We start from the raw sequence: 24020 nt of genomic DNA on the forward strand, positions 1-24020 counted from the left end.
TGTGTGTGTGTGTGTGTGTGTGTGTGTGTGTGTGTGTGTGTGTGTGTGTGTGTGTGTGTGTGTGTGTGTGTGTGTGTGTGTGTGTGTGTGTGTGTGTGTGAGTGGTATGTGAGCGACAGAGTGCTAGCGGCCCATCTGGTGTGTTGCCATTAGCCATTGAGTGGGATAATCTTAACTCTGAATGACTTCATCAATTCAACCAGCTTCACTTAGTGCCACCACTTATTATGACTGTGCATGTGTGTGTGCATATGTGTGTATTTAATGTCCACATAAAAAAAGGACTGCAGTTGTAATGCATCAGTGCTGCAGTGTTTGTGGTTAACAATCAGTCTGTGTAGTGGGTATGAATGTGATATCACAACATGCAGAAGTCACCATGGGTACAGTCAGGGCTGTGTAATGGGACAAAACAATCTCCTACCCTGGTAGGTCCAGAAAATTAAACACATTATGTCATATTTTCAGCAGAAATAGGCAAACCTGGTCTAGTGACCACCTCTGTTCACAACAATACATAGAATACATCTCAGTGACATTAATGTGTGAATTCAATATGTCATGTTTCTGTTCAAATGTTTCAAATCACTGAAGTTCTTCCAATGTTAAGTAGTAGCTGATTCTTTAGCACCATGCTAGGATAAGGTATAGATTGTGAGCCTTGTGGTCCTGATCAAATAGAGCTGGCACACCATCATCTTCATGTTGGGGGGGAGACAGGGAGAGGGAGGCATGATGAAGAAGGAAAGGGGCTGTCTTCTTCGTGCTAGAGAAGAGGGTGCCTCTCTAGCACAGAAATTACTTTCCAGAAATAACATCAACACACACACAAACACAAAAAATAGTGCCACAGTTGGTGCCATGCCATGTGTCCCTGTCTGTGTGCAGTACGTGTGGAGCTGTGCTTCAATGACGTTCAGCAGGCTGTGATTCACATGGAGGATTTCCATAGACACCAAAGTGTTGCTGTAAAATATGAAGAGGAGAAAGATGAAACCCAATTTTAGCACAGCAGAGGTGCAGAGCTGGAGATGAAAAAGGTGTGTGTGTGTGTGTGTGTGTGTGTGTGTGTGTGTGTGTGTGTGTGTGTGTGTGTGTGTGTGTGTGTGTGTGTGTCTATACATATATACAGTATACCTACATATACAGTATATACATGTATTTACTGTATGCATATACAGCTGGGATAGGCTCCAGTTCCCCGCGACCCGCCACAGCGGATGAAGTAGTAGAATACAGTATGATTGAATGAATATATATATATATATATATAGTAGTGCCTCTACTTACGAACATCTCTTTATATCAAATTTTCAAGTTACGAAATGCCTCAACAGGAAAATATTGCCTCTTGTTACAAAAGAAATTTCAGGATACGAAAGGTAAAAATTCAGTATGGGCTGCTACTCGCAGCTCCCGAAGGTTCCTGAACGCAATATTCTTATAGCTGCTCTGCCATTGGCTATTACCTAGCATCTTCCTGGCATCCCATTGGCTAAGAGGGACCTCTACCGAATGTGTCTGTGTGTAGATAGATAGGTGTCTATGCAGCGTCCTCGTCATTCGGCCCTCGACCCATGCAACGTTCTGATAGTTTTATGTAAATATATTAACTTTTGGAGTATTCACAACGGACCCCAAGAAAGTGATGAGACAAGAGGAAAAGAAAAGAAGATGAAAAGTTTTTTTGTACATAAAAACAAAGCAAGAGATAAAAAAGCATGAATTAGGGATGCATTTGGTTTATCTAGCCAAAGAATATGGCCATAATTTATCTACAATTGCCACGTTATTAAAACAAAAGGAAGCCATAAAACACGGGGAGATTAAGGCATCACGTGGGTAGTTTGAGAAGTTCAAAAGGAGGACTGGAATTCACTCTGTTGTTCGGCATGGTGAGGCAAGTAGCACATGAACCAAAGAGGGCAAAATAAAATGAGGACAGCAGTTAAAAGGTAAATGACCGTCATTTTTGTTATTTACTCTATTCTTTGTTTTTTACATTATGCACAACTCTCATTTATTGTGTAATAATTTAATTGTAACATGTATTTGTAACATGTTTTGATGCATTTTTATGCTTCATAAAACATTTATATCTGAATTTTGGGGGTTTGAATGGATTAGGGCACTTGCATGGAAAATGCATCTCTAATTTTCTATTTAAGAAATTTCTTCCAGAACCAGTTAACTTCATAAGTAGAGGTACCACTCTGTGTGTGCGTATATATATATATATATATATATATATATATATATATATACACACACAACAGGACACTAAGAGCCTTCATCAAGAACTCAATGGGGAAGTGGAAGACAACCCTGGAGACTAACTCCAAGCCAATTGCCCAAGTTAACATCAAGTGCGGCATATACCAAGGGGATGCACTATCACCACTGCTGTTCTGCATAGGCCTGAACCCCCTCAGTCACATCATCACAAAGAGTGGCTACGGATACCAATTCCGAAGCGGGACAACAATCAGCCATCTCCTCTACATGGATGACATCAAGCTGTATGCCAGGAATGAGCGAGAAATTGACTCACTGATCCACACCACCAGGATCTACAGCGACGACATAGGGATGTCATTCGGATTAGACAAATGTGGCCGGATGGTATCAAGAAGAGGCAAGATGATCAGAACTGAAGGGGTCAACCTACCAGGGGGCAGGATAGAAGACATCAAGGACAGCTACAAATACCTTGGAATCCCACAGGCTAATGGCAACCATGAGGAGGCCGCAAGGAAGTCATCCACAGCCAAATACCTCCAGAGAGTAAGACAAGTCCTGAGAAGTCAGCTGAATGGCAAGAACAAGGTCCGAGCCATCAACATGTATGCACTGCCGGTCATCAGATACCCCGCTGGGATCATAAGCTGGCCAAAGGAGGAGATAGAAGCCACAGATATCAAGACTAGAAAGCTCCTCACCATGCATGGAGGGTTTCACCCCAAGTCCAGCATCCTGAGGCTGTACACTAAGCGGAAAGAGGGAGGCCGAGGACTAGTGAGCATCAGGGCCACTGTCCAGGATGAGACATCAAAAATCCAAGAGTACATCAGGAAGATGGCCCCAACAGATGAACTGCTCAGTGAATGCCTTAGACAGCAGAAACCTGAAGAGGAGGAGGAGGAGACAACATGGAGGGACAAGCCCCTACACGGCATGTACCACCGTCAGATAGAGGAAGTGGCTGATATCAAGAAGACCTACCAATGGCTGAATAAAGCTGGACTGACAGACAGCACAGAGGCACTGATCATGGCAGCACAAGAACAGGCCCTAAGTACAAGGGCAATAGAGGCCAACATCTACCACAGTAGATCTGACCCAAGGTGCAGGCTATGTAAAGAAGCCCCAGAGTCAGTCCAGCATGTGGTAGCAGGGTGTAAGATGCTCGCCAGCTCAGCATACATGGAAAGACACAACCAAGTAGCTGTGATAGTGTACAGGAACATCTGTACCCGGTATGGACTAGAAGTACCCAAATCCCAATGGGACATACCACCGAAGGTGGTTGAGAACGGCAAGGCTAAGATCCTGTGGGACTTCAGCTTCCAGACCGACAAACAGCTACTGGCTAACAAACCGGACATAGTGGTGATGGACAAAGAGCAGAAGAGAGCAGTGGTGATAGATGTGGCGATTCCAGCTGATGCCAACATCAGGAAGAAGGAACACGAAAAGATTGAGAAATATCAAGGGTTGAAAGAACAGCTGGAACAGATGTGGAAGGTTAAGGTTAATGTGGTCCCCGTGGTAATAGGAGCACTTGGGGCAGTGACCCCCAAACTGGAAGAGTGGCTCCAGCAGATTCCTGGAACAACATCTGAAGCCTCAGTCCAGAAGAGCGCAGTCCTAGGAACAGCTAAGATACTGCGCAGAACCCTCAGACTCCCAGGCCTCTGGTAGAGGACCCGAGCTTGAGGATGACACACAGATACCACCCCACAAGGGTGAGAGGGACTTTTTTTTTTTTTTTTAATATATCCAAATACATTTTTAGTTTTACAAATAATGTAAATTGTCTTAATCATTCCAAGACGCTAGAAAAATTCCTTTTTTCAACATAATATCCATTCATTTTCTGCCGCTCTATCCGTACTGTATGTTATTTATAATGTCATTTATATGTCAGACTGTATAGTAATGAAACATATCAAACAAATGTAAAAGAAAGAAGCAAACATGAGAAAGAAAAAAAAAAAAAATCGACATAATCAGGTTAGCCTAAAGTACGATTTACCGTCGTCTTTTGGACAGAAGTTTACAGTACTGTAACTCATAGGCAGTGGATCGCAAATTAAGTGAAAAATTATTGAATACAGTAAACTAAAATAAAAAGCACATTACAGTTAAAGCATAAGAACAATAAAGATAAGAATTTTTACCTTTGTGGGGGTGAGCAGTTGTTAAGTACGGTCCTTTGACGCTCTTATTTTGGGAGTTCCTGTTGTGGTTACATGTAAATATAATTCGCTTGTTCTATTGAGTGCGACATGCGTAATGTGCCCGTGTTCAATTGAGTGTTCAGGTGAGCGAGCACGAACGTTGGAGAGGAAGAGGAGGAGGATGGATGTCACTGTATTTGTTTCGCGTTCGACTTCCAAATTTTGTTTGACTTCCAAGAAAAAAAAAATTCTGAATTTTTTTGGTCAAATTCCAATTTTTTCTATGTCCAAAGCATTCGAAAACCAAGGTTTGCTTGTAGATGCTTTCACATCTTTTTTTTAATCTTTTGAGGTGATCAGGATTAATCACAGCCCATTACTGTGATTAAGTCATTTATATATTTTTTTTTTAAATTAAAATTTTTTATATTGTAGCTAACCAGGTTGCTCTGCTGCTGTTGGCTGATGTGCAGCAGAATCAGATTGTAATCTATAATACGTTAACGGCCCGTGAAACAGCAGACACCCATAGGGTGGACGGAGGACTTGTGCATATTGCTGCAGTAATTGTGGTATGACAGAAATGCAGCATGTCAGAATTTGATTGTTGACTGTCAGATGAGGGTAGAGTTCTATCCAGAGGCAGGTCAGATAAGAAAATAATCACCCAGCTCTCAACCCCGGCTTTGGGTTTGTAATCTAGACTGTATTTATTGTTTTGCTGGGGAGAAACCCCTTCATATCACTAAACAGTTAGAACATAGGAGAGCTCCATTATATTTATTGTCTAGGTCTAGGGAACACAGACTGGTATCATGAATGTACATGATCAAACTTCTTGGAGTCACAGTCTATAAATATACAAGTGACACAACAAACACACTCTTTCACTGTCAGCCTCACTCAATGCTTTCATAGGTTCATTACAGCATCATTTGAAACTTTAATGAAAAATCAACACTTTGGACCAGATTCATAGGCCTACACCAGTTCCCACACACTGACTGGTATGCATAGGAGAATGCCCCTTCAATCCATAGCACACAACTTATAAGAGATAGTGGTGAGATAACTGATGAGGTTGATGTTGTTTGTTTGGTTGTTCTTTGGGGTGTTCTCTTTTGTGTCTTCTTTGTTGGATTACATGATCCATGACTATGAAGCACTCATCTGATTCACTATGGGTCTTTTAGATTAATCACTGAGAATCAGTCTGATGTTTAATGATGACTGGGACGTTATGTAGATGGTGTTTTTAAGGGTCCTGTGATCAATTAGTGGTGTGGGGGCTGTGAAACAACTGCTAACAGCTAAAAATGTTTTTATGGTGACAGTTGTTCTGATGCTGAAGGAGAACTGTTTGAGCATCAAACGCTGTTATAATATTTATTACAGTGACAAAAAATAAATGAATTAAATAATAATAACAATGGATAGGACATTGGCGTGTGTCAACCATGATCCTAGCAGTCGATACATTGCAATTTTGACAAACATTTGTCAACCCAATAGTATTCTGCTCATTCTCAATACTGCTTTTGTCCTCTTTTTGTTCTACATCAACATTAAATCCCTCATCTATTTCTTTTCCTCTTCTATCTGCCTGTTTTGCTCCTTTGTTTATGGTGATGGGAGCCTCCTATTATTCACACAGATGTCTGAAATACCCAAAAATGACTTTTCACACTGAAAACCAAAGTGTTTCTCAGTTTGGTCCCAAAGACAAAACCTTTTATCCGGACCAGTCCAGATCAAACTGAAAAATCTAAATGCTCAACCAACAAGGTAGTTGTGAGAAGGGCCTGAATAGTCAGAATTTGTTGTTGAAATACAGCTTTTTTTATTACAATAAAACTAAAACGTTCAAACATTTAGTCAAATAAATGACAGGAGGATGTGGGTAAATATGACTAAACCTAATAAGGACATTTATCTCTGGGTCACTAATTTAACACTATATTCCACTTTGTTGTTGTGTTGTATTTTGATGGTTTTGTGTGATATGTGTTTGTGTGTGTTTGTATATATCAGAGTGTGTTGTGGGTGTTTTGAGGGGGCTTACTGTTGTCTGTGCCTTCAGGCTTTAGTCTGGCCCTTTCTGCTGAGGATCTGTCTCAGCTGTGAGGAAACACACACTATCTAAATGTGTGTGTGCCTTACGTTAATGCTGCTCTCTGTTGATCAATACTTCTGCTCAGACGCGCGCACACACACACACACACACAGACACACACACACACAGACACACACACACACACACACACACACACACACACACACACACACACACACACACACACACACACACACACACACACACACACACAGCACTCCTGTATGTGACAGAATGAAAGAATGCTGTAAGAGAATGCAGCAAGTCAGGTATTTGTTTTTATTGGAACTTTTCAGTTCTAGTGTTTTGAAAAACAAAAATATTAAGTCATGTGAAATCCATTTATGGGGCACCAAACCATAACACTTGATCTAAACCATATTAAGTGTGTGTGTGTGTGTGTGTGTGTGTGTGTGTGTGTGTGTGTGTGTGTGTGTGTGTGTGTGTGTGTGTGTATATATATATGTATATATATATATATATATATATATGTATATATAATATATGAGAAGTATCAAGGGTTGAAAGAACAGCTGGAACAGATGTGGAAGGTCAAGGTTGATGTGGTCCCCGTGGTAGTAGGTGCACTTGGGGCAGTGACCCCCAAACTGGGAGAGTGGCTCCAGCAGATTCCTGGAACAACATCTGAAGCCTCAGTCCAGAAGAGCACAGTCCTAGGAACAGCTAAGATACTGCGCAGAACCCTCAGACCCCCAGGCTTCTGGTAGAGGACCTGAGCTTGAGGATAACACACAGACACCACCCCATAAGGGTGAGAGGGACTTTTTAAAAAAAAATATCTATATGTATATATACAGTATATACACTGTATACATATAGGTGTGGATTGGGGCGTCGTGTGTGTTTCAACATTGTATTTGTGCTCTTAGTGACTTCATGATTATATTTGCCAGATCCACAATCAGGATTATCCGTTCATCCCCAGCGGTGATTACAGATACAGCAGCCAGACGAGAACAGTGTATAATCAGAAGAAAACACTGGAATAATGTTTTATTCATCCCTCACAGGAAATTGTTTTGTCAAGGTAGCTACTCTCAGTCAGCCAAGCACACATGCACTAATATAAAACACATTTTTACAAGTCTGTGCTCTTTCAGTCAGATTTTTAGGACTGCAGCAGTTTATAAACTGACCTTTGTGCCCGGTATTGTAGGTGTCATTGCTAGTTTTTTACTTATGTAGTGTCATGTCACACTCAGTACCCAAATGTTTTAAATACCTGTGTTCGTAAGTGTAGATTTTATCATGACCAGGTGAATAACTAACAACACTTAATCTCGGGGTAAATTTTAATATAATATTTTCTGCTATTTATTCACAATGTCTTTTGTAGATGCACCATCGGTCCTCATGGTCTGCTGCTGCCGGCTCTTTATGGTCCAAGTCCCTGCACTCATTTCCTCCTGTTTACATTGTGTTACTCTGAAATGTTGTAACACAGGTGCTGATAGAATGTAGTTTTGTGCCCCACATTTCTGGAATGCTACGTTTAACACACACCACTCAGAAATGTCATCACAGAATTCTTCTAGGTTCTCTTCCCTATTGTCTCCCCTTGAAGAGCTTTGCTCAGCTTGGTCTGGCATGAAAGCAATGGCAGACATTCACCAAGCTGAAATACCAGCATCACCTTGGATGATGGCTTGATGTCAGATTTTTAATTTGCTGATGCTCTTCTGACTTCAAAGTTAGTGGCATTGCATTTGAGTCATGCAAAGCAGCTTAGTTCTATTTTTCATTATATTTTTAATCGATCTTCAAGGGGACAAATTGTACCCAGCATGTGGAAGCAGGCTGTGATTATCCTGGATCCTGAATTCCTTACAAATTTTCAGCCAGTTGTTCTCACTTCTCTTCAAATCTTTCAAAAACTTGTGAAACCAGAGTTGACAAGGAAAACAGAAGGTGCGTGACCCTATGCCTGTAGAACACAAGTTGAAGACACTGTAATCACCGTGTTAAATTTGCTATTCAAACACTTAGAAAGGACCAAAACCCAAGCTAGGTTGTCTTTTATTGACTTTTCTTCAGCTTTTTATTCTTCCCAATCCCATGTCTTAAACACTAGACTCATTGGGCACTTTCACTGATCCACAACCTCAAACGGTGGATTTTAGAGTTTGTATATAAACATTTTATATTTTAGAGTTTGTATGTATAAACTCTCACTTATTTTAGAGTTTGTAGGTATAAACTCTCACTTATTTTAGAGTTTATATGTATAAACTCTCACTTATGTATATAAGTCCTGTTAATGCTGGATGTGTCTGTTAGTGTAGTGTATGTCTTGTGGTATGTCCTGTGATGTCACTGTTTCTTTTTCTCCTGGTGTTTTTCCAGTATTTATTCGCTATGTAATGCCTGAGCAGTGGATATGTACAATTTTCTCTGGGATTATTAAATTATCTATCTATCTATCTATCTATCTATCTATCTATCTATCTATCTATCTATCTATCTATCTATCTATCTATCTATCTATCTATCTATCTATCTATCTATCTATCTATCTAACAAATGGAACATAAATGGTGAAACTACATGTAGCTAGTTCACCTCAAGGCTCAAGGCTTCCTTACCTTTTTTTTCATCATTTGCACAAATATGTGTTGAAATAAGCACGAGACCAGGCATATTTGGAAATCTGCCAATGATACAGTCATTCAGAGTGTCCTGTGTAATGAGTCTGGACATGATCCAGTCATTAATGATCTCATGAGCTGGTGCAATGATTTCTTCGAAATCAAAGTATCCAGGACATACGATGTAGTTATTCATTTCAGAAGGCATGGTCATGGTATCTCATGCATGTGCACTTGAGACGGCCGAGGCTTTTCTGTGATAGCTCAACATTTCAGTGAGATTTCATTGAATTTGGGAAGAATCAGTATTATTGGCCAATATTTCTAAATCAAATTTTGTTTATTTGAATGTTTGTTCTGCTGCCAACGCCTGGCTACAGAATGTGCCAGAAAGTTTTTGTCTTTCCTGCCACATAGAAACAGAAACGTGTCAAAAAGAGGTTGAGTTGTCTTTCCTTTGGGATGTTCAAAGCTTAAACAAAAACTTCAGCTATCTGCTATGAGCTTAAGGAAGTGGCTACCAAACCCACATTATAATTAATGACCTGTCACACAGTCATGTGATGGGTATGACGCAAAAGGGAAAATATCTGTGAACCTGTTTTGGATAAGGAATGGATTCTTTGGCTTGTGATTCATTGACACTTTGTGTCTTTGTCCAGTAGTGAAGCACATTTCAAATTTGTTGTATGTCTGTGCACGTTCTTAGTTATCCAGGTCACGGTTATCCAAAACTGTTTAAATCAATCCACTGGACTTTAAGAAAGTTTCTTGAAGACGTTTCACCATTCATCCAAGAGGCTTCTTCAGTTCTGATGGTGGCTGGTCTTGTCCCAGCTTATCCACCCTGTGGTGTTCATGTCAGTGCTATTGACATTCTAACCACCATCGTTGAAACCCGTCTGGCTCCTCAACAATGGTTGATGGGTGTACCAGGGGGTATCAAAGAGGGGTTGTTGAACGAGGGGGGTCAACAACACCCCAACTTTGAAATACAGACACACAAAGAGTAAAGAACAAATATAATTATCTGCTGAACCACAACAAAAGGATTACAGAGTGAGATTAAATGTGTCTATGTTGAATCTGTTCAGACACAGAGGTTGTGTAAAACTCCTTCTATCCCTTGGTTTAATCTTTAATCAGTCAGATCAGAGGGGGTGGGACCTTCGATGAGCTGTAAGCATTCATACTAGATGGTTAGATTGTTTCAAAGTCATTGGAAAAACAGTGAGATAAAAAAAAAACAATACCTGGAGCTTCAGTGAGGTAAATGTACATCCAGTGTTCCAATGTAGGGGCAGACTGAAATAACTCTCATTAGCTCCCTTGTTAACAAGGCTTTATTCCTGTTATCTACACTGGTAACCTAAAAGAGATACAAATGGTTAAAGGCCAACAAATCAGGTGAAAGAATGTCTCTGTTATTAATCTCGGCTGTGAAATATTCATCTGATAAATGTTCATCTGATAAATGTTCATCTGAAGCTAAACCAACCCTTGTGTTTTGTCTAATACTTCGTGCTGTACTGCCTGTGTTGTCCTGCCTGTCTTGTCCTGCCTGTGTTGTCCTGCCTGTGCTGTACTGCCTGTGTTGTCCTGCCTGTGTTGTACTGCCTGTGTAGTCCTGCCTGTGTTGTACTGCCTGTTTTGTCCTGCCTGTGTTGTCCTGCCTGTGTTGTACTGTCTGTGTTGTACTACCCGTTGTACTGTCTGTGTTGTACTGCCCGTTGTACTGCCTGTTTACCATGGGTCAGAGGACTGCAATTTCATCTGTGCTGCATGGCATGCATATATGTACCATATATGACATTTATTTGACAATAAAGCTGACTTGACTTGACCTGACTAAACCAGACAAAGGTAGAGAAATTAGGACAATTTTCAAGTTTGTGTTAATCATAGTCAACGAGGTAGTAAACCTGTAGAACAGTTTGGTGTTTGTTCATTCATGAGTATAGCCCTCTGACATTATGGAAGTGTGGATGCATCTGAGACCCAAATTAAATTAAATCCATGGGGTTGAATGGATTTAATTTAATTTAATTTTATACTGTTTATATTTTTTTAATTTTATACTGTTTTATATTTTAATTTAATTTTATACTGTTTATATTTTAATTTTATAGTGTTTATATTTTAGTTATAGTTTGTTATATAAGTCCTGTTAGTGCTGCATGTGTCTGTTAGTGTAGCGTATGTCTTGGTATGGTATGTCCTGTGATGTCAGTGTTTCTTTTTCTCCTGGTGTTTATCCAGTATTATTCGTTATGTAATGCCTGAGCAGTGGATATATACAATTTCCTTCTATCTATCTATCTATCTATCTATCTATCTATCTATCTATCTATCTATCTATCTATCTATCTATCTATCTATCTATCTATCTATCTATCTATCTATCTATCTATCTATCTATCTATCTATCTATCTATCTATCTATCTATCTATCTACCCATTCAGGCAGTAAATTCCTATTGTCAGTAAACAGCCCAGTGTCTATGTTGTTGTGAGGATATACTGTACATGGGCTAATTCCTATGTTGGTGTCACATAGTGGATCAGTGCTGCTAGCGATCCTAACATTCATTATAGACATTCAGTATCTGGTAACAATTTATAGCAATTTGGTAACACGTCACATGTTTGCTGCCTTCATGTGGAGAATAAAACCAATGTTATTTCATTTTCACTGAGTGATTGATTGGGATGGGGTGCTGCTGACTGTTGGCTAAAAGGATTCTATGAATTCTAGCTGATCAACACTGGTCCAGAACAAACATCGATACTTGGACTATATGGGACACTCTTTGGATACTTGGACTATATGGGACACACCTTGGAGGCAAACGGAACTCTTAAGCAGAGTTTTAAAGTAGTATTAATAGTAATAGCAATCTTTATTTGTACTTTTCACTTGTTCATGTTTTTTAGAGAGTGTTAATTCGGGATCAATAACTGCTGCATCAAGTTAGTAGTAAATAGTTGTTAGTAGCAACAGGTAAACATGTCTGCAGTACTAATTATTAGTAGAGAAAGCAGTCAGGAATATTCATATATTGAATATTTGATTTTTAATGTCTTTCTGACATAGTCATATATTTTTGAAAAGGTCATGCTGTCAGCCATAGCTGGAAAGGAAAGGAAAGGAAAGGAAAGGAAAGGAAAGGAAAGGAAAGGAAAGGAAAGGAAAGATGAATAAAATAAACTGTGATGCTGCTGCATGTTCCGTCTGAGTTTTTCCTTACTGTCACTTCTCACAACTTACTCCAAGTTCATAGTTACAGTCATTACTAAACATGATAACATGAAGAGTTTGGATTTATTCATATGCTGCAGATCACATGAATGTGCTGCACTTTTAATGTTTAATGTTTAACATATTTAAATGTCTCCTCACTGGGTCTTTTACCAGAAACTTTCCAAAGTTTTATTGTTTTTGTTTGTTTTGCTAGCTTAGGAGTTTCAATTTAGAGGTAATTTATTCTGTGTTAGCTGCCAGAGTGGGCCCTTTAAGAAGGTCGTAGTCATGTGACAAGCATCTTTACAAGCATCAAGAGTGACCCATAGACAGATGTGAGGGAGAGAATCAACTCATGTAAAACTAAACATCGTTCAGAATCAGATCAGAAATAAAACAGAAATAATGGAAGTTATGTAATCATTCTGATTGACCCAGGTCCAATTCAACCACAGACCGGTACCGATCCTGTGGTTTGGGGACCAATATTTTATATATAATGTGGTAAAAATAAAGAAACAGGAAAGATTGTCTTTTTGGAGAAGGGGACTCAGTCAGACATTCAGAGGAGTTCAGAGGCTAGCAGAATAACCTTGTTTTATTCACCAAAATGAATCATCATTAAATTTATAATTTGCCTCACATGCATTAACTCAGGACTTTTCCAAAGTGGTGTCAGGTATTATTTGAGAGAATGCAGTGATTTAGTGTTTGTGTCTGCAGTTCTTGTTTAAATGAAGTGTAATAACACCTTGTTATGGAGATTTCTTATGTTGCCCCTTGTGGCTGAGCATCAGATGACCAAACTATGGTCAGCCCTGAACCCTCAGGCATGGTCCAGCTATCACCCAACACCTGTGAGATGTAGATCACTGTTAGCAGAGCCCGAGAAACACCTTTTAGTAATTTCTTAATCCTGAAATGTAAAACTAAAGCTCACATCAGTACGAATGTTTTAACTGTTCTCCTCATCTTTCCTTTTGTCTTTTTGAAGAAGATGAACCTACAGTCTTCGGGACTAACTCTCTCCAGAGGCGTAAGAAGGGGCTGGGCTTAACTGGACTGCGCACCACCAGCTCAGGCTCCACCCACTCTAAAAACAAACCAGGACTTCTGATTGGTCTGCCACAGAATTTCAGACAGATCTCCTCCATCATTGATGTGGATATTTTGCCTGAGACACACCGACGTGTCCGACTGCACAAGCATGGTACCCACAAACCTCTGGGCTTCTACATCCGTGATGGGCTGAGCATGCGGGTTGCACCACAGGGCGTGGAGAAGGTAAGGTCAATCTCGGTGAACAGTCACAGTATTAAAAGTCACACTTTAAACATGTTCAAAAAAATCATTGAAGCCGATGGCATACACTGCTCTCCTCTACATCTCTACTCCTGATACATGCAAGATGAGGAGACCCTAGACTCATGATGTATTTCTAAATGTTTGTACATTTGATGGCCCTGTGTGTCATTGGTTCCTATGAAAGCTGTATATGTTGCAGTCGGATGTTACCTTTGTCTTTTCTTCCTGATCTGTGCTCCAGGTTCCAGGGGTGTTCATATCCCGTTTGGTACGTGGTGGACTCGCAGAAAGCACAGGACTGCTGGGCGTTAATGATGAGATCCTTGAAGTCAATGGTATCGATGTAGCAGGAAAATCTTTGGATCAGGTAATGACTAACATTTGCCTTCTGGGAGAGTAGTTCAGCTATGTCACTGTAATAGCTAGTGTTTCAATGATGTTTTATCTGAGATTTTCAATGACAGGCAAGCCTATTTAGAGATGAAATAAAATATTGTCTTTCAGTTATGTACTTTCATCAGCATATTATTTGTAACAAGTTTAAAATGTTAATGTACAGGACCCAGGATGCCCGTGAATAAACACAACAGAACTACAGCTTGAGATACGAGCTGCTTGATCAAGGCTCGAAATTATGACCATTTTGGTCGCATATGCACCCAAACACGGGTGCGTATATCCAAAGCGAGTACAGCATTCATTAACAAACAGCCTCAGCCTTTATTTGCAGCCTAATAGGTATTCAGTCACCAGTCAAGGGTTACGTTCAACTGACCTAAACCCTGCTTTAGAAATAATCCAGGCAGAAATCAAGAGGTGAATTTATCACTCGTTCCCTGCCTTGTGAGATACAAAAGGTTGATACGGTCAAACACACACACACACACACACACACACACACACACACACACACACACACACACACACACACACACACACACACACACACACACACAGAGAGAGAGAGAGAGCACATTCTTATCTTATTTACAGTTTCTTATGAGTATGAGTAAAGTGCTATATTGATACATTCATCCTCCTCACTGGGACTTAGAGATAAAGTAGGGACGGCACCCAACAGCCAACAGGTCAATATACTTCACGAATACAATACTTTTGATCTTACCTTTCCAGAAACTGTGTTAGCTTAGCTCCCCTGTGTTGTTAACAGAAATAAATCAACAGTTATCAACAAGAGAGAAACACAAGAAAAATAAGAGCAAAATACGTAGTAACAAAGTTACTGAAAGGAAAGTGCCAAACTATGGCGATTGACCCGATGCTAGTAGTCCCACGTTCAAAAGGCGCATGTAAACAAAACGCACGTGAACACAAGGGGGAAGGGAAGTATTGATAGAGCTCAGAGAGGCGCCCATTAACACAGAGCGTTTCGGTGCGGAAGTGATTTTATCAGTATTCAATAAAAGATATTGAGGACCACGGATCACTGTGGGGCAAGACATTTCAAATACAGTGTAGATGGACGTTTGGCAGCTGAATGGCATGAATTAAAAAAGTATACTTACGGGACCTTTGGTTCAGTGTAACTGTCATTGTTGCCGTTACCTTATTTTCAGCACTTTCACATCTACATTTTAAATGTAATTTCACAAATTTCCCAGTTTGGAATAAATTATCTATCTATCTATCTATCTATCTATCTATCTATCTATCTATCTATCTATCTATCTATCTATCTATCTATCTATCTATCTATCTATCTATCTATCTATCTATCTATCTATCTATCTATCTATCTATCTATCTATCTATCTATCTATCTATCTATCTATCTATCTATCTATCTATCTATCTATCTAAGCATCTGGAATTTACACAGCATCATGAATGTAGACTGATTTCTAGACCGATAGATCGTGATCACTGACAGGTCAATGACTTATCAACCATTAGGGAGCAAATAAAGCACTTGTTTCACATGGCCATTTATGCCAGTAAAGTGTTGCATGGTTGGAAGTACAGTTCCTCTGTAACCTGTATGTTCACACTGAATCTGACTTTGCATCTTCAATATTTGAATCTGAATCATTTCATGTTTATTGATGAAAAATAAAAGAAAATATGAATTCAAAGGTAAAAAGTCAATGCATAATTTTGACTTTAGAATAACTGGGGTAGAAATGTAATTCCATATACATGCGTACATATTTATACAAACAGTAGTTTAATCCATTCCGTGACTGAGCTCGTAAGTCACAAATTTCCCCATTTAAAATAATTAAAATCCTTTTAATCCATTCCAACATTGTAAAGAAGACCCAAACTCCCTAAATTATGATTTTTTTAATCAAGCAATAAATGTGCATACTCTTTTTGTTCATAATTAATTATATATAGGTTACATAAACAATGATAAAGTATGAAAAGAAAAAAAGTCACAAGAACACACGAGTTATATCGAGAAAGAAATCCGGTCTTAGCTGATGTTGTATCCATCCACCAACTAGTGGTTTCCTGAAGCACGACTCATATCTCAGATTTTTGCTCGTATGTTGAACAAAACAATGGACAGAGCGACGGCTCGTATCTCAAATAACTTATATGTTGAGCAGCTCGTATAGCTGTACCTACTGTAGATTAATTCATTTGCAACAGTTGGATACAAGGTAATAGCTTCAGTCACTGACTTTGATTATGTTGGGTTAGCTTTACTCTCTGCTTGAACTAACAGGTTTTTGAGAAGTGATCCTCTGATTTCATTTCAGGTTACAGACATGATGGTAGCTAACAGTCATAACCTCATTGTGACTGTCAAACCAGCTAATCAGAGAAACAATGTCATGCACCGTGGGAGTAAAGGTTCAATGGCTAACTCTGGTTCTGTGGGCTCTGGTGGATCCTCTGGCTCCGCGCCTTCACATGACTCACCAAGCCCCGCCTCTCAGAGCAACCCCATTACTGCAAGGTATGGCATGAACAGCCTCGCACTGAAGATACACACAAAACCATTGTTTGGTGTAATGGTATTTAAAACAACATTCTAGGCCATGATTAGAATGACAAATAGAGCAGTACAAAAGGACATAGAGAAGGTTTTATGAATGGTTTAAAAATATTACAAAAAACAAGTTATATTTATGAAAGCTTATCCATAACAATTTAAATTAAACTTTCCAACATTTTAATTAACTATCTCATCTTTCTTAATCAATTTCTTTGAATAGTAGGGACAACAGTCAGGAGTGTCAGAAATGAGAAGCACTTCTTCATTGTTCATATAGGTGCTCCATAACAAATAGTAACAGAATGATGCAGTCGATAAACCATGTGAAAGAAACATTTTAAACATATCAATGTAAACTTATGTTATCAATAGATGAGCATTAATCAGTATTACTAATCAGCCCCGGAACCCTACATGCTGGCCAAAGCTAGTGATGTGTGCTTTGTTCCGGCGCTCCAATCTACACCCCAGACTCGGTGGGCGTTCCCATGTGAACCACCGCTCCGGAGCCTGCTTCAAAGGGGGAAAACCACGTGACTGATGACATTTCGCACACCAAGTGCTCAAAAACACGCCCAACAGCGCCCAATTCACCAGGTGACACACTGGTGCTCCCTTCACCAGGTGAAAGTTTAGTGGTCTGGATCAAACAGCCCAATCGTGTCAATAGCCCTTGGATTGATCACATTAGCGTTCCGATTGCTGACAGTTTACGTCGTAATTACTTTACAATGGATCCAACCAGAAAGAGATCCCAAGCCTGGGAACATTCAGTACTGGTGCCACCGAACAAAGTCGATTTTAATTTCTAAGAAACTTATATTCAGGCTCTGTTGCTCACACAGTATAAAATAATAAACCACACACATGTCATTTTTTGCTTTGCAGTGTTTGCAGTGTTTGCTTTGCAGTGTTTGCTTTGTTCCCAGCACCTGACATACAGTAACAACACGTCATCAGTGGTGAGGCGTTACCGAGCCAGACATGAGGATGAGGCCTGTGGTGCTGCTTTGATGATGTCTCAGAATTCCGACTTTTATCTCCCAACATAGACCTTGTTTTTTTCCAGTGACAATCATCTTATGTAACTCACGCACACAAACACATATGTATATATTTATATTAGATATACATGCATGAACTTGTAATCTATATCTCTTATTGCTTTATGGAACCCTGCAAGGACCAACAATCATAAAACAATTTCCTATAATATATGGCTACAATATAGAAAGAAAGGATTAACACACTGAATTAGATTATATTCAGTAATATATTGCATATATTTTCAGAAAATATATTCAATACAGGAAACGTCAAAGCGCTGTTTTCTGGGTTCATCGACCGTTGTGTGGTTGCAGTACAGTCACCCTGCCAAAGAGGGCGTCCACATTCTCAATGAATGGGGCGCCGAGTAATTAAACAGTTTTTGGCACTATTGTCGCAAACGGTTCATCACTAGCTGCAGCCCCCCCAGGTGTATCAGCGTGCATGCTGGGAACCTGAGTTTTGTGATTTGCAGACTGTACTTTTGTTTAATGCTGTTAAAACATCAGTGATTGCCGTGTACTCTTCAAATCTGTCCAAACATATTTTTGTTTCCTTCAAACAAAGGAATAGAGTTACAGACATGTATATACAGATATCTTATGGATATATTGGCAGCCATGTTTTTACATCCTGCTTCAAAGTGGTGAGGTATTGTAATTGTCAGTATTCGTCCGGCCGACTGGCCGTCTATTCATCCGTTAGTCCACCAAATATCTTCACAACCGTTGCAGCTAGAAAGATAAACAAAAAGCACATTACTCGGGCGGCAAAGGAAATGAAAATGAGATGACGACCAGCGACCCGCAACACCTTGAGAAAATTAGGTCAAGGTCAGGTTTTAATTTTTGTCCACTCAGGAATTGGATAAGTTAAAAAGACGAGGGAGAAGGCCATTGTGAGTAAGACCATAGATCAAAGCTACTGCTTTATCTATGAAAGTAGGTCAGAGCACTAGGTTTGATTTTTGACCTATGCAAGTACAGGAAAACCTCCGTTTCCGACCACAATTCGTTCCGGAAGGCTGTTCAAATACCGATTTGTTCGAATTCCAAATACATTTTTCCCATTACATAATGTAAATGGTCTTAATCCGTACCAAGACATAATGTCAACATAATGTCATTTCATAAAGTTATTTATATATCAAATTGTATAGTAATGAAACATCAAAGAAATGTAAAAGAAAGGAGCAAACACAAGAAAGAAAGAAAGAAAGATTTTTTTTTTAATTTTTGCAAAAACACTTTAATCTCATTCAAACATTTTGCAGTTTTACATTAGATGAAAGCATTTAAGTGCCTCAGAAGATCTTTTCCAAAAAAACTCCAATCACATTTAACATTTAGAAGATTTAGAACATTTAGAACATTTTACAATTTTTCATTAGATGAAATTTCAAAAACACTAAACACTCAAAAACATTAAACACCAAGAAACAAAGGGAAATACAATATAAAAATTAGTGCATTATAACAGGAAGTTTGCAAAAGTGAGGTGGTCATCAACTAAAGTGCATAGGACATTTTTGTAAAACCAGATGTTCCTAAAGTTATTCAGGTCTTTTGTCAATTTATAGAAACCAAATTCTAGTTTTAAGCGACATCTGATGTTACAGCAAAAAACAGTAGCTGCTTCTTGAACGGTATTGTTTTCAATTTTCCTCTTCCTGGTCACATAAATTGCAAGTTTTGCCTCCCCAGAAATAAAATTTAAAAGCTGCCACTTTCTCTGATTCGATCTATTGTACCCAGCACCGTAGATGAATTTCCTGATACTAAAGTTTTCATTGAACAAGTTAAAAACATTCGTTAGAAGAGTGAAGAGCACTGCAAGTCTCCCACACTCACTGAAAGTATGAAAGACTGTTTCACGAAGGGGACAGAAGGGACACTGGCTGGACACCGCAGGGGCAAAAACAGAGACAAAAGCATTGGAACCGACGGCACCATGCAAAATCCTCCACTGGAGGTCGGCTGTTTTTTTCTTGAGGGGAGGTTTGTACAGAAGTCTCCACTGCGGGTCAGGTCCATTTCCCGCCATCCTGTTGGCCCAGGTAGTAGGTGCTCTGTTACACAGGTTTTTCTTTTTGGGTGCTCTGTTACACAGGTTTTTCTTGTTGATCACTTTTACACATTGTTTGTACAGTATTTTTTTGTTGGCCGTGTGCAGGCTGATCTTTCGTTCATCTCCGAGGAGAGGACCCTCCAGTTCTCCAAACAGGGGACTGATGTGGACCTCTGGGAAAGGATCTTTGCTGTCTGGTACAGTCCCTGTACTATAGTCCAGGAGGAGGCCTCTCTCCTTCCCGGAAAGTCTTTGCCTCCACAGTTGTAGCACCCTCTGAGCCACCCTGGTGGACTGGATGTTCAGCAGGGAGCTCACAGCCTGGGCATCCGCCAGCGCAGGCCCGGCGTTGTCTACCAGTTGCTGGAGGGTCACGGTCCTGGTTCTGCAAAGCGCTGCAGACAGACCAGGTGTGGCTCCACTGCAGACGTCCAGCCTGGCCCCATGCACTAGTGGTTCCCTCAGTAACCAGAACAAAGAGTCAGAGCTTTTTCCTTGGCTGCTTTTAAATAGGGCCCATGACTTAAAAACACCATGATAAAACGGAGGCAAACCATTTAACTTTAGAAGCTTAGAGTCCATTAAAAACAGTGCAGCATCCAGGTCCAAGTGGCTCACTCGTCTTAATATGCAGCTGGCCGCCTCTCTCCACGTCAGATCCGCTGGTCCGGTCAGAAACCGCTGGATGAACTGTAATCTGAACGTGGCTGTTCTGCTAGCCAGGTGGATGAGGCCCTGTCCCCCCTCCTCTCTTGATAAAAACAACACTCCTTGAGGCACCCAATGCAGCCCATCCCAGAGAAAGTTAACAAGTTCGGTCTGGATTTGGGCTAGAAACCCTGATGGGGGTTCCATACAGGCCAAGCGGTGCCACAGCTGCGAGGCTACCAGATTGTTTATCACTAAAACTCGACCTCTGTACGACATTCTGGGGAGCAACCATTTCCATTTTTTAAGTTTCCCTTCTATTTTGTCAATGACGCCCTCCCAGTTCTTCCTGGTTGTTGTCTCATTTCCCAGGTACACACCGAGATATTTGAGACCATCAGTCTTCCAACACAAGTTTTGAGGAAGAACCGGGAGGTTGCCATGCCACTCGCCAACAGCAAGGGCTTCACTTTTGTTCCAGTTTACTTTTGCAGCAGTTAAAACATTGAATGAGTTTGTCAAACCCACCAGAACATTAACATCCCTTTGGTTTTTGATAAGAACAACAACATCATCAGCATAGGCAGATAAAAGAATGTTCTCTCTAACACCAGGTAAAATCAAACCATCGATGCTTTTGCGAATTTTACAGAGGAGGGGCTCCAGAGAGAGTGCATAGAGCATCCCAGACAGGGCACAACCCTGCAGAATGCCCCGATGCACCCCGAAGGGGGCACACAAACTGCTGTTAAACTTCAGAATACTCTCAACGTCACTGTACAACACCTTGATCTTGGCAATGAACTCGGTGCTGAACCCAAACCTCTCCATGGTTGTCCAGAGGAAGCTGTGCTCAACACGGTCAAATGCCTTTTCCTGATCTAACGAAATGAGACCAGCGTTTATACCCAATGATCTGGACACCTCCAAAACATCACGAATTACGTAGACATTGTCTGCCATGGACCTGCCGGGCACACAGTAGGTTTGATCCCGGTGGATGACCTGCTCCATAGCTTCCCTCAGCCTGGTAGCCAAAGCCTTGGACAGAATCTTGTAATCGGTGCAGAGCAGTGACACAGGGCGCCAGTTCTTGATGTCCTGGAGATTGCCTTTTTTAGGCAGGAGGGCAACGACCACCCTCCGGCAGGACAGTGGCAAAGAGCCTGAGGATAGACTTTCGGTGAACACTTCCAGCATATCACATGCTAGAATGTCCCAGAAGGCTGTATAGAACTCAACCGTTAGACCATCGATACCCGGAGAACGTCGTCCCTGCATGTTCTGCAGGGCAGTGTGGAGTTCCTCTAACTCCAGCGGCCGATCAAGTTGTGAATTTGTCTCCGTGGAGACCTGAGGTAGCTCTGCACAGAACTCCTCTAACAGTGGCTGGTTTTCCCGGTATTCACTGTCATACAAAGATGAATAAAAACTGACAGCTCGCCTTCTGATCTGTCCAGGCTCTGTCAGCTCCTGTCCTGTGTCAGACAGCAGGGAGTGGATCACGTTGGTCTGTCCATGCTTTTTTTCCAGGCCGAAGAAGAAGCTAGAGGGAGCATCCATCTCGGTGATGTTTTGTACCCTGGATCGAACTAGGGCACCCTGTACTTTAGTATCCAACAGGTCGGCTAAAGCCATTCTTTTGGACTTGAGGATTTCAGTACACCTCTGATTTCCTGTGGAAGCGCTTGACTCCAACTCCACAATTTCAGCCTCTAGGTGTTTCATAGACCGGCAGGTGTCTCATGTGACGTTCAAAGTATACTGTTGGCACAGGACTTTTATCTCTGTTTTGCCATAGTCCCACCGCTGGCTAAGAGAGGTAAAATCAGCTTTTCTAAGTCTAAAAGTGCTCCAAAAATAACTGAAGATCTCTCTAAAGCCTCTGTCCAAAGCTAAAGTTGAATTAAAATGCCAGTATGCACTCCTACGTAAAATATTTCCCATCACAACGCGACATGAAACCAGAGAATGATCAGTATAAGCAGCTGGCATTATATTACAGTCTTTGAAAGCATTGAAATGGTGTTTAAAACAGTAAAAGTGATCCAGCCTGGCTAAAGACACCCTGCCTTCTGTCAGGTGGGACCAAGTGTACTGTCGGCAGTCTGGATGCATCCTCCTCCACACATCCACTAGGCCACGAGAAGAGACCAGCCGTTTTAGAGTGTGTTGGGATGCTGGGTAAGGCTCCGCGTGGATACGGTCTAACATCCCATCCTCAGTACAGTTAAAATCCCCACCCAAAATTAAAAAGTCTTCCGAACCACAGCTATCTAGCTTAGCTTGTATTATTTCTAGAAAGCCCTTCCTTTCTGCGAAAGAAAGAAAGAAAGAAAGACAGAAAGATTTTTTTTATTTTTTTTTGCAAAAACACTTTAATCTCATTCAAACATTTTGCAGTTTTACATTAGATGAAAGCATTTAAGTGCCTCAGAAGATCTTTTCCAAAAAAACTCCAATCATATTTAACATTTAGAACATTTAGAACATTTTACAATTTTTCATTAGATGAAATTTCAAAAACACTAAACACTCAAAAACATTAAACACCAAGAAACAAAGGGAAATACAATATAAAAATTAGTGCATTATAACAGGAAGTTTGCAAGAAAGAAAGAAAGAGATATTTTATTTTGTAAGCAGTATTTTTTTCTTTACTACACTCTGTCCTACATTAAGAGTCAACCTACATTCAAGTATGTCCAGTACACAGAATATGTCATACACAGGTGGATTACAACAATATACTATATAAATTAGTTGAAATATCATTCAGTAAAATTGATTTTAATTACCTTTAGAGACATATTGGAGTTGCTCAATTTATGAATTAATGGAAACAATCCAAGTTAAAAAGACAAACGAAATCATTTAATTACTGTACATGACTACTATTTGTAATTGACCTCTGAAAGCAGAAGGTGTTGGTTAGACACATAGCAGCATAATTTCATTGTTGTAACTGAGTTAGTATATTAATTACGCCTCTTCACTTTACTGCCAGCATTACATTCCATATTTGCTGATTATTTCCTTTCCAAGTGTGATGTAAGCTGACATGGCCTCATCCTCGGACATTCCTTTCCTTGAGCTCCATGCATCCCATTTGGCTTTTCCCTTAAAGTCCAACATTCCTGGTCTGTCTGTGTTAACATCTCCAACAAGTGCCTGCTTATAAAGGCCATACAGTTCCAAAAGAAAAATGTGGAACGCTTCACGAATTTGCGTGTCATCCTTGCGCAGGGGCCATGCTAATCTTCTCTGTATCGTTCCAATTTTAGTATATGTATTACCGAAGTAATAAAAAAAGAAAGAAAGAGATTGTATTTTTTCTGTAATTGTGATTTTAACATTTGTACATAATACTTGTTCTGTCTGGAAAATATACTACATTACTGCGTTCACTGTTCAGATCGGAGTGGAAAACTGAACTGCTGACAGCTTTGCAGAAAAACTGATTGTGGATGATTTTAGACAGAAAAATAGAAGCATCCTGGAATGACTGCGATGAAATCAAAAAACAAAAATAAGCTTCTTAATACTGTGCTCTCGTAAAATGTTTGAAAACATTCTAAAAAGGAACAGAACACCTCATGAGAAGAGAGTCTTGATTAAAACCTACAGC

At 40.2% G+C, this 24020-nt stretch overlaps 1 protein-coding gene and 1 non-coding gene across 3 annotated transcripts in view; one reads left to right on the plus strand and one right to left on the minus strand.

Moving 5' to 3' along the window:
* The window catches only part of pard6a (par-6 family cell polarity regulator alpha), a 37989-nt gene that overhangs the window by 5956 nt on the left and 8013 nt on the right, over nt 1-24020 (plus strand). The window contains exons 3-5 of one of the 2 annotated variants that reach the window (XM_068312868.1): nt 13355-13644; nt 13907-14032; nt 16392-16591. In XM_068312868.1, the coding sequence (XP_068168969.1) occupies nt 13355-13644; nt 13907-14032; nt 16392-16591 (616 nt within the window). The remainder of the gene's footprint in view (nt 1-13354; nt 13645-13906; nt 14033-16391; nt 16592-24020) is intronic. The other variant, XM_068312869.1, reaches the window with a different exon arrangement.
* LOC137594670 (U6 spliceosomal RNA) lies at nt 23594-23698 on the minus strand. Its single transcript, XR_011035324.1, has one exon. It is a non-coding gene; the product is annotated as a U6 spliceosomal RNA (small nuclear RNA).

Source organism: Antennarius striatus, chromosome 4 (genome assembly GCF_040054535.1).
Source record: "Antennarius striatus isolate MH-2024 chromosome 4, ASM4005453v1, whole genome shotgun sequence".
Lineage (NCBI taxonomy): Eukaryota > Metazoa > Chordata > Actinopteri > Lophiiformes > Antennariidae > Antennarius > Antennarius striatus.